At 42.0% G+C, this 12,361-nt stretch overlaps 1 protein-coding gene across 1 annotated transcript in view; it reads left to right on the top strand.

Annotated features, from left to right (window-relative positions):
* The window catches only part of LOC311514346 (uncharacterized protein), a 240,923-nt gene that overhangs the window by 200,066 nt on the left and 28,496 nt on the right, over positions 1 to 12,361 (top strand). The window contains exon 14 of the mRNA XM_084616902.1: positions 1,750 to 1,847. Coding sequence (XP_084473028.1) covers positions 1,750 to 1,847 — 98 coding nt within the window. The remainder of the gene's footprint in view (positions 1 to 1,749; positions 1,848 to 12,361) is intronic.

The following is a 12,361-nucleotide window of genomic DNA, read 5'->3' as shown; positions in this document are numbered from 1 at the left end:
CAGCATTATTGTGCATGATCCACAAATAAATCTAAAAAGGCTGCATTACACTATACACTCAGACCTTATTTAACGAGTGGCCTTCTTTTATAGCAATAATAAAAATGAGTACAGACTTTAATTACTTCCATTATACCATGTTTGCTTTGTCAGTGGTTTCTATTCTATGAAAAATTAAACTGCAAAGTTAGCCCAGCAATTTTTGTTGTTTGTGAATGTGCCTTCAGTAAACATCCCCTTTTTTCTCCCTCAGTGTTCATGCATTTTGTTCCCTGTTAACATTAAACATCATTAAGACAGAAGATAAGAGCAGGGTACCTGAGCAGGACTATATGTACTATGCCAACATTTTGTACAAGACCAGCTTTGCACAATGGGAACATTAAAGGAATACTTTATTATTCGTGGTTTTTGTCGTGAAAGGCTAAAAAGGGAGGATCCAGGAACAAGTCTTTGGACAGCATTCAGTGCCTGAAACACAAAGACAAATGGAAAGCACACACATACACACACCAGCACCCCTCCTCCTCTAGTTTCATGTGATAGGTATTTAGATCACAGCCACAAGTTTCTAGATAGAAATTATGCATTCAGAGTGCGGAACAGTCAAAGGGGCCTTGTAATTAGAGAGAGCATAATAGTTCTTACTGCTTTAAGGTGCTTTGTACAAAAGATTACCTGTGGGTTCTCATTAGGCACATGTGTTATAAGACTGTTGTCCTTAGTGAAAGCTATACTATCCAAAGAGGGACAGAGAAGTGGGTGTGGTTTGTTTATTCTTTAAAACCTAATTTTGATCAGGATGTGAGCAAACACAGGAGTGGATTCAACTTCCACTGTCCTTTCCCCTCCATGCTAAAAGGCTTTAGAGGCAAAAGTTGGCTCTTTATATAGATTTGGGGGGCGCGGGGAATTCTGTACAGTCTGGTAACAAATTTTATTATGTTGGAATGTTTCAAAGTAGCTACTTCCATGATGTCAGTACAGTCGAGGCAGCTAGGTTGTGTTTATATTTATGGGGAGTTCTGCAACAGTAGGGTATTGGAGCAAATAGAAGACAATATGAGCAGAGGGGAGAGAGGACAAAGAAAGCGCATTTCAATATAATATAAATTAATCATGGATGGTTCTCCCTATTATTATTATTGCTTGTGTTACAGCTGTGCCCTAAGAGACAGTTAACACAATAATAATTTGCTTTGCAAGTATTTAGCTAAGGATGCAGTTACTGTTGTTTAAAATGTGGGCATGTTGCAAACATGTGGTATCATGGGCGTACTTGAAAAATATTCTAAAATCTTACTTGATGAATATACTGTGCAGAACTTTTTGGTTTTAATTTGTTGTTAGGGAGAGGAAGTCACACTGACTTTCCAGTTGTGTGGCAGAGAGTGTTTGTGCATTAGGTAGAAGGTTTTTGTGTGGTCTTCTATACACTGTTTTAAAGTGAATTCTCTTAAAACACCTACCACTCTGGTGTACATATGTGCAGGTGACTCTATGTGAATCAGGTCCATAATGTTTTGAGGGGATCCTACAGACCTACAATGCAATGTAGTGTTTATCAGGCTCATTGTCAGGTTTCATGCTGAAATTGCTTTGTTTGTTTTGCTGGCTATGCTAATAAATCTTGTCTCTGCTTCGATCAGAGCTTATTATCTTTTTTTTTTTTTTTTGCTAAAGCAAGGCAGCAATCTGTTCTTTCTAAACCCTTCATCATCTTTGCTTTCTCCATCTCTGTTTCCCCAGATCTTAGAGATTGTTGACTATTATGTAACAGATGGCCTGACAGACCTCCGACTCTTCGCAGTGATGGCTAGCTTGGCACAGAAAATAGCAGCACTGGAGTAAGTATTCAGAGGCCTAGATGCTCATGAATTTTAACTCCTCGCTGACAAAGGAATTTGAGGGGGCGAGAGCCGATCTATCAGTAGCTAAAGTAATTAAAGACTTAGATTGCTCTCTAGTGCAGAGTGTCCCTTCACTATTACAGGCTGTTGATATTAGATTAGGCTAGGCCATGTCCTATTTGATCTCTAAACTATAACTTCTCGTCAAAACAATGGGACAGCTTAATCCAGAAATTGATACATTCCAACAAGCTTCAGACAGTGCTGTTTGTGTGGCTTTTAATAAAAAGTATACTGCGGCGTCAAGCCAAGACAATACATGGGAAAGCAATGAGAATATTGTGACAGAGTTCACTTTTGACTTTCATTTTTAGTCCATTTCTAGTTACTGGAGCAAGCTTTTCAAAAGCACCTAATTGACTTACGAGCGGAAGTCCCACTGAAAGTCAATGGGACTTGTTCTTCTAAATCACTTGGGCAATTTTGCAGATCTCACCCCTAGCCCTTAAAGTGTATGAAGCTGTCCAGATGCGTGGCCCGTTTTTCATAGGTGCTGAAAAGTTCCTAGCAGCTCCTTCTGACTGCAGTGGGAGTTGCTGAGTGCTTGACATTTCTGTATTCTGGGCCACTTGTTCAGACCACTCAATATGGATACAGGAGCAGAACTTCAAGCCTCTTGAAAAAAAAAAAGAAACACACACAGGCACTTTCTTTTTCCATGTATGTTCTTGTGTGAAATGTCTCGTTTCAGGGAACTCTGCTGTTGCTGTTAAGGTATGAGTCTGGTAGCAGAGGGCAGTTCTATGCGCACACAAAATCTGCACTGGGCCAAATCTCAGACTCAACATACAGGTCTAGAAAACAGGTGGTGTAGTGGCCCATGTGTACTGTATGTAATGCTATAGGGCCAAAATTCTCCCCTTAAGGGTTCTCTAGTTCCCATGCCCACCACCCACAATTCACGCACAGACAGACACATGCATGCATTGTCCTTCCTCCAGTCCATCTCCAAAATTACTCTCCATGTTGAGTGGCAGGGAACCCCGAGGGCACCTCTATAGCACTTTGGGGCACAGACTCCCCCACAATCTCCTCCTCTCCATGCAAGTGTTAAATGAGTTAAATGTACAGTGTAACAATAGGGGAATGCAACTCAAGGACGCTAGCCAATGATTCCAAAATCAGTAAAGAATTGCTTAGGTTCAGAGTGTCCTAATAATGTCTCTTAGTAACATTAAATTGCTGTGTTTTCATTTGAGTGACAGGGTTGAAATTATCACTTTGATAAGGGTTGGAAATTCTAAGCTCAGAATTTCCCTGCTTTTTGTAGTTGTGCTTAAGGTCAAACAGCACTGTCTAGTCAGCAGAATCTGCCTTTACAAAATAGCTTCCATTTGGGATGAGAACTCAGCACCATTGTTCATTGTAAAATTGGCATCTCCATCTCTGTCAGTTGTATGCCCAAGTGTCAGGGCTATGAAATAACTCCTGAAAAGAAACTTGTGTATTCAGTCTGCGGTAGAAACCAGGGGAGCCAGGGCAAGGGTTACACTTGGTTGGACAGACAAATAGTGACACAATTATTTTGTTAATTTTATTTTGTACAGAAAAGACCGCAGACAAGACTTTTCAATAATTAGAAAGTCAAGTTTCATTCCTAGGCTAGATTGGTGCCTGGCCCTGTGCACTGCACCGTGTGGGGGTGGGGGCAGAGGATGCCAAAAACCTTACTCCACCTTGCTTACCTGCACAGTGACTCTGCTAGCCTGTGCTCACAATCACAGCCCATACACAACCTGAGCACAAGGACTGCTCCAGGCTATAGCTGATGGCGACACTGGCATCCCCAAATGGGGAAGGGCAAACACAAATACTATGAGCACTCTGCATTAGCACTGGCCAGCAGAGCTTGTAGGGCTAGAGGGAGTACACATGGCACTCTTTCACAGGGGTTAGTTTTGGTCTCCCTTTCTCTGGTGCTCCAGGTGGCATTGTGCTTGAGTTAGGGCTCATGGGACTTGGACTGCAGGGCTCTAAAACTTCAGTGTAGACTTTCAAGCTCAGATTGGAGCCTGGTCTCTGGGTCCCTGTGAGGGAGGACGGTTCCAGACCTTGGGTTCCAATTCTAGCCCGGACGCCGACACTTCAGTTTTATGGCCCCTAGTCCTGCGAGCCCAACTCAGCTGACCCAGGCCAGCCATGGGCGTTTAACTGTGGTGCAGACATACCCTATGAGTTCCTGCTGGGGCAATGCATCTCTGCCCCTTCACCCATGGGCATGGCTGTGGAGCCACAATTTAACTCCATACGTTTCTTGTTTACAGCCCAGTATTCAACAGCATCTCAGAGGACAGATAATGAATGGAACAGTGTTCCTTTCACTTCCATGTCACCAATTTGAATCTGACACAGTCACCGTTGATCAAAAGCCAGAGTTTGGGGGTTTTTTTACGGCTATTGGATGGGCTGTATAAAATGAGTTGGTCTCAGCCCAGTCCTGGAGGACAGACCCGTTTCACAAAATCTACCAGCACAGCTGCCACTCTGATTAGTAGAGCCATAAGAAACCAAGAACTGAAAGGACGTGGGGACCGAAAGCTGAGTAACAGTTATTCCCTCAGTGGCGTGGCTGAGGCACATTGGTCACGTATTGTGAGCAAAGATAGTTTTGTGGTTAAAGACCCTGGGACTCAGGCCATCTGGGTTCTATTCCTGGATCTACCAAAGATTTCTTGTGGGATCTTGGACAAGTCATGTAAGCTCTCTCTGCCTCAGTTTCCCATCTGTAAAACTGGGAATAATGATACTTATGAGGGAGTTGTGGGATAAATCCATTCATATTTGTGAGGTGCTCAGAAACTACAGTAATAAGTGCCATTAAAGAAAACCCTATCAGTAAATAATCCTTGCACTGTAACTGCTCCTGCTATCTCGGGTCTGTGTTTTCTGTGAGGTGCTTAACATCCACTCCCAATGAAAAAATAGTCTTCTGCCTCTAGGACTGTTATTCTGGCATTTTTCATAAGAACTAATTCATGAAATCCCCCCATCCCCCAAAATAATATCCATTAAAATGATTTCCATTTGACTTTGAAGCTACTAGAAGCCAGGACAGTATGATCTAATATGTTGAGGGACTTTAGTAGCTGTTAATGCAAGGCAATTAATTTAGTGTTAACTGAAGATTGCTATGTTGCTGTATTAACATCCTGACAAAAATCATAGGAGTTTTCTGGAAGGCACTATACTGTACCGCTTTAGTTGGCTGGCTAACGTTTGTCAGTGGAAGTGCGAGCAGCAATAAAACAAAAATTCTGTTTTTCTTTATTTGTTGTTGAATTTATTGTGTTTAGACAAGCTGTTTTGTGAACTTTAGGCAAATGATCAGGTAGGAATAACCTGATTTCTAAAATCAATAAAAGACAAGTGCAGCCTAGTCATTTGCTCCTCTATGATTCAAATGTTCCAACTTCAAAATAAATAGATCTGCAAAATAAATGCCACTTCTGAGAACTACTTGAGGGCAAATAAATGCAAGTATCAGGTTCTTATCAGATCTTTCTGATGATAATAGCCTGATCACTAGGGACAGTCTGTTAGTGTTGGCCCAGTGGGTCAGATAACAATGCAGACTTTCTCTCTCTTCCCTTTGCTGTGACCTAGTCCATCTGCTTCTCTCTGGCCATATGGTATAGAAATATCTGAGACGGGAGACATTACAGTTTGATGCATCTGAATGTTCTTTGCTTTCATTGAATCTTCACAGAGATGGCATTCCTCTGAATGCTTTTTTGAAAGAGGTTTTTTTTTGCATTTTTAACTAAGTTTACATCAACAGGGTATCTAACAATGGATTACAGACCATAAGGAGGGAGGCTGGCTGTATATTACCTGCCTGTCTTTAAATGCCATGAAATATCATTTTACATTAATGTATGTCTTGAGAAAGAAAACAGATATCATCACACTGAGGATTTAAAAATAGTGTTAGTCTGCTAGTAACCCTATTTACCATTATATGTGATGCGTCTAATCTGAATACTGTCATTATGTGCTACTAAGTGAAGGAAATGTATCATCTGGAGGACACAGAACTGTGGGCTTAATGTTCTCCCTCTTCCCCCCGACCATTTGAACTGTTGGGGTGGTGCAAAGGAGGCTAGAAAGCCTGTGGATCGCCCTAGCTGAGGATTCCCCTGGTATGGTGGAGTCCCAAGGCAGTGTAGCCAGCTCCTATGCCGTCCGTTGCATGGAGGGGATATGGCCAGAGTTTGGTCCATTCTGGCTATTCCAAGATGGAAAACAGTTCCTTTGGGGGCCACTGCCAGACAGCATAGCTTAAGCAGTGCCCCAACTTCCCTATTTAATCACACCAAACATTCTTTTCATATGTGGAGCATACAGGTATATTCTCCACTCAGTGCACGTTCAAAACTCCACTTAGTCCTAATGAGAGATCAGCCTAGGCAACAATGCATAGTGAGTATACAGTTCTTCTTTTCAATTATCCTTTTACTAGGAGGAACAGGTAATTATTAGAGAGGCTTTAACATAACTCATCATTTACTATATGTTCATACAGTGTCCAGCATTGTTGGGCTCCTATCTTGATGGAACACCCTAGGCTAGGCACTACTGAAATAAAAATGTTAACTAAGATTAATCAGTTCATAATGGAAGTAATTATCGGAAAATCAAAGCTGGTATATTTATACAATGGTTAAAATAGCAAACCAATTTTAAAAAATGTATGGGTACAAGGGTTTGTTAATATTTCAATGTCTTTATTGATTTAAAATAATAATGATACAAAACAATGCATTCAGACCCCAACAGTGTGGACAGGCAACAAACCCACCTTACAGAAGTTAAATCCAGAACTGCTACATCACTATGCTCCTGAGCGTCACAATTGTACTTCCCTTGCATTTTTATATTCCTCCTATAGGGAAAACTATAGAATTTTTCATGAATGAAAACAATAGGGTTCTCTAGAAATGTAAGAGGATTCCATTACAATGAATAATAATATTGAGGTTACAGGGACAAACCATCCCGATGTGTGGAAAGAATAGTAAATATGGCAGGCGACCAGCTTGGCTTAACAGTGAAATCCTTGCTGATCTTAAACACAAAAAAGAAGCTTACAAGAAGTGGAAGATTGGACAAATGACCAGGGAAGAGTATAAAAATATTGCTCGGGCATGCAGGAGTGAAATCAGGAAGGCCAAATCACACCTGGAGGTGCAGCTAGCAAGAGATGTTAAAAGTAACAAGAAGGGTTTCTTCAGGTATGTTAGCAACAAGAAGAAAGTCAAGGAAAGTGTGGGCCCCTTACTGAATGAGGGAGGCAACCTAGTGACAGAGGATGTGGAAAAAGCTAATGTACTCAATGCTTTTTTTGCCTCTGTCTTCACAGACAAGGTCAGCTCCCAGACTGCTGTGCTGGCCAGCACAGCATGGGGAGGAGGTTACCAGCCCTCTGTGAAGAAAGAAGTGGTTCAGGACTATTTAGAAAAGCTGGACGAGCACAAGTCCATGGGGCTGGATGCGCTGCATCCGAGTGCTAAAGGAGCTGGCGGATGTGATTGCAGAGAAAACTCATGGCGATCTGGGGAGGTCCCATACGACTGGAAAAAGGCTAATGTAGTGCCCGTCTTTAAAAAAGGGAAGAAGGAGGGTCCTGGGAACTACAGGCCAGTCAGTCTCACCTCAGTCCCTGGAAAAATCATGGAGCAGGTCCTCAAGGAATCAATTCTGAAGCACTTAGAGGAGAGGAAAGTGATCAGGAACAATCAGCATGGATTCACCAAGGGCAAGTCGTGCCTGACTAATCTAATTGCCTTCTATGATGAGATAACTGGCTCTGTGGATGAGGGGAAAGCAGTGGATGTGTTGTTCCTTGACTTTAACAAAGCTTTTGACACGGTCTCCCACAGTATTCTTGCCAGCAAGGTAAAGAAGTATGGGCTGGATGAATGGACGATAAGGTGGATAGAAAGCTGGCTAGATTGTTGGGCTCAATGGGTAGTGATCAATGGCTCCATGTCTAGTTGGCAGCTGGTATCAAGTGGAGTGCCCCAAGGGTCGGTCCTCGGGCCGGTTTTATTCAATATCTTCATTAATGATCTGGAGGATGGTGTGGATTGCACCCTCAGCAAGTTTGCAGATGACACTAAGCTGGGAGGAAAGGTAGATACGCTGGAGAGTAGGGATAGGATACAGAGGGCCCTAGACAAATTAGAGGATTGGGCCAAAAGAAATCTGATGAGGTTCAACAAGGACAAGTGCAGAGTCCTGCACTTAGGACGGAAGAATCCCATGCACCGTTAAAGACTAGGGACCGAATGGCTAGGCAGCAGTTCTGCAGAAAAGGATCTAGGGGTTACAGTGGATGAGAAGCTGGATATGAGTCAACAGTGTGCCCTTGTTGCCAAGAAGGCCAATGGCATTTTGGGATGTATAAGTAGGGGCATTGCCAGCAGATCGAGGGACGTGATCATTCCCCTCTATTCGACATTGGTGAGGCCTCATCTGGAGTACTGTGTCCAGTTTTGGGCCCCACACTACAAGAAGGATGTGGAAAAATTGGAAAACAATTTCTTGAAACTCAGAAAATTCAAGCTTTGCTAAGATATTATGTGCTGAATACTCAGAGCAGATACCCTGTTTTTTTCATACAAGACAAAGAGGTTGAGCTCCTGCTTTAAGTGTAAAATTGAACCTAACATTAACTGTGGTAATACAATGGGTTCATCACATAATGGATCATTGTATTATGAACCAAATCCTCTAAGCCCACCAACTTCTTCTGACTTGCCTCAGCAGGTGGACTTGGTGAAGAGGGTGCTCCAAGAGATAGATAAACCTCCTTTTTGTGGGGTTTTAGGGAATAAATATAGGTTTATTTTCCATTTCCCCCAATTCCATTCTGCGCCATCCTTGTTGCCTCTAAGGCCACATTACGTAGGGCAGTGTGGGGATGCCTCACATTATCTGGGCTCTGTAGGATTATCAGCTCCTGTCCACCCCTGTGCAGCAGAATCACACCGTTTCTCTGCATCTAGGGAACAGAATGACATTTGGGACCTACTAGCCTACATGGAAACTGAGAAATTATTTTTCATGCAAGAATTGATTATGGCACAGTGGGAGCTACCCCATTGTTAAGTTTGACACTGGCTTCCCACTAAAAGCCCAATTCCCAGCCCCTATGAACTTCCCCCCTGCAACTGGGCTGGAGAGAGGTGTATGGCCACAGGGGAAAGCAGAGACTTTTATGCACATTAGAAACCTAAAATGCTTATAATTTTCGAGATGGAAATCTTTGCATGATTAAAATTTTCCATCTGGTTCCCTCTCCTTTTCCTTCTGTGTAGAAGTCTCACAAACAGCCACATACTACCTATGGAGCTGCTGTTTGGAGCACCACTTTGGTCAGAAAAATAAGATCATTCAGAGCAAGGGTTCCCAGTTTAAACTTTCAGAACTCTTTAAAAAAAAAGACAAAACATCAAACAGGGAAATTCACAATAAAAATTATTCATTGAAAGGACATTAAAGGTGAAAGTGTTTCTACAGAGCAAGCTAACACCCACCAAAAATTAGTTTCTTTCAAAAAAAAAATCTGCTCCTTCAAACCTCCTGCCCCCCAAAAGGAGGGTGGAAACAAAGAGTTAATCTATTATTTATGTTGTGGTAGCCCCTAGGAGTCCCAGTCATGGACCAGGACCCCATTGTGCTCAGCAAGGTAGAAACCCAGAGCAAAACAATGATCCCTGCTTTGGGGAGTTTACAATCTAAATAGTGGATGCAGCCAGTTCCTTGCAATACAACCCTTCATCGGTCACTCTTGTCACACCCAACTAACATCACCCACCCAACTTTAACTTTGCCCCCTAACATCTGCAAAAATATGAGTGCATTTCAGAACAACCCAGTTGCCAGGAGATTGTATAATCTCTCATTCAAGGAATCCATTTCCAGTATGCAGTATCACTAACATACACTACATCATTACCTCCTGTGGAAAAACTACATAAATTAGTTGCTACAGAATTTAATTAACATAGTTAAAATACAAATTTGCAAGATCTGCATACAGTCCCAGAAAACTCCAAAGCCATACAATCAACACATTTCAAAATACCAAACACATCAGTCTTTCCAATGCTAATCATAACTCTAGTCTTCTGCGTTACCAACACATCACACAGTGAGAGAACTTGCAGTGCTCTGACATAATTTCATTTGCCTGGTACTATATTTCTTTAGAAAACTTCCTTATGCATTTACTAAGCAATATATAAAATTAACAGTATAAATATCCAATAGCATATTTCCATGACATAGGACCTGCCATACCGAACCTACGGTCCTGCTGAGCCAGTGCCCTGTCTCCAGTAATGCTCAGTACCTCATGCTTCAGAAAGAAATTCAAGAAATCCAGTAGTCGGCAGTTACGAAATAACTTGCCCCAGGAAAAAAATTCTCACTAACCCCATCAGATAGAGGTTGGTTTATGCCCTGGATCATGATGATTTATCTTCCTTCCAAACTCTTGCTTGTGAATCCTTACTGCTGTAATGCTGAATGTTCTCATTATCCATTGAAATGTCCGAAGACAAAGCAAACCAAAGGGCAAAACTAAGGTTGGACGGGCAATGTTATGTCAGGGAGGGTTATACTGGGTGATGAAGAATTATATGGCAGAAGATGAACTGGCTGGATTCCTCATCTGTCCATTTGCAGACTTTTAGTTGGTTAGCAGGTTTTTTTTTTTTACCTAGTTTTTTTTTATAAAAAGAGTGTATTTATTTATTTTTAAAATGGATTCACATTCTGAACCTTGACACACTTTTAACAAAGTGTTTTTGTTGGTGAATATGTGAAAGAGCCTAAAATCAGTGTGATGACAATCTGTATAATACAAAGAACGAGACAGGGTGCAAGCTTGAACTTGCTCAAAGCTGAGTAATGTTAGACTGTTATCTTGTCATTAAGAATTGCTTTGAGTCACTATCTGTTCACCAACTCTAATTAATGATCATTTAACTGTACTGTCAGCCCTGTTTAAATCTGAGTGTTGCCAGTTGCTTCCTTCATCTGACCAGCCAATAGGAACTGGGGGAGTCATTCATGCATACCATTGTCCTAGTGGCTCTGGGCCTATAGCCTCCCAGTTTAATAGGGCATTCAGAGCTCATTAGTGAGGAAACACATCAGGAGTGACCGCGCCTGTGCCACACGTTGCAGCTAATAGCCCTGCCGAACAGAATCGTTTCTGTTTCTGCTCACTTGTTGTTGAATCCTTTCAATGTCAACAAGTGGTCATGTCGGCAGGAGCCCGCCATTCTGCCCAACAATTTTATCCGTTGCTCTCCTGAGCCAGACTTGTGTCCTCCTTCATTGTTTGACCAACAATGGAGCCTGAGCAATCACAAAGGCTTCACAGCCGTTCATCATCAGCTCACGAATGCTCTGGGCAAGGTTACCCGCCAAACTTTTGGGCCATCGTGTTGGCACAATGTGTGAATACCCGTGAAATGCAAATAGTTTCTGTAGTTTACACTTTTGTTTCAAATGCATGGAGGGGGGCGGGGGAAGGGGGGGGGAAGGGAACCCTGACATAGCTCTGGCTAAAAGGAAAATAAGATTCTGTAGAAGCAGGATATGAAACAAGGACAGAGCAATTGGAATGTGAGGTGTAATGAGGAGTAGTCCAATCTCTCAGAAATAAATGACCCAGGGGTAAGCGTAAGTGGGGGAAGGTCTCATCGTGCTTTTGGCTGAGAATTCTCTTATGACTTGCCTGTTGCATGAGGAAGCACAGATAGCTCCCAGGTAGCAGGACTCCAGGAGTACAGTCTCCTTTCACAGGCTCCTCAGATGCTTTCCCTTATTTCCAGTCATGGTAATAGTTAACATTTCATTTGTATATATTGGAAACTTGGCTGGTAAAAGGCATATTCAGAAATCTATCACTGTTTTTTATGTTTTTGTATTATGGCAGGACTTAGGGGCCCCATTGAGGTAGACATTGTACAAATATGTATTAGGACAGCCCCTGCCCAAAGGTGCCGAAATAGACAAGAGAGGGAAATGGGTAGTATTAGTATCCTCATTTTCAACATGGGAAATTGAGTCACAAAGATTAAGTGACTTGTCCAAGGTCACATAGTCTGTGGCAGATAGAGTAACCACCTTTGTTGGGTGGAAATAAGGGAAAACCCTATGAAAAATAAGGGACAACGCTTTATTTTAAGGGACAGTTTAGGGAAACATCATTTCCCTTAGCATATCGTGTTTTTCTCTCAAGTGTACATTTCTCCTGCCCTCAAATATACAGTGAAATTATCATAAGCTTCATTTAATGTTTAAAATGTTTATCAGTTTTAATACATTTCAATACATCTTAAAATAAGTGATGGGTGGTCACCCTAAGGGACAAATAAAGGATGCTCCCTTAAAATAATGGATGGGTGGTCACCCCCGTGGCAGAGTCAAGATTG

Source organism: Lepidochelys olivacea, assembly GCF_965140295.1.
Source record: "Lepidochelys olivacea isolate rLepOli2 genome assembly, chromosome: 1".
NCBI lineage: Eukaryota > Metazoa > Chordata > Testudines > Cheloniidae > Lepidochelys > Lepidochelys olivacea.
This window is presented reverse-complemented; position numbering and strand designations above follow the sequence as displayed.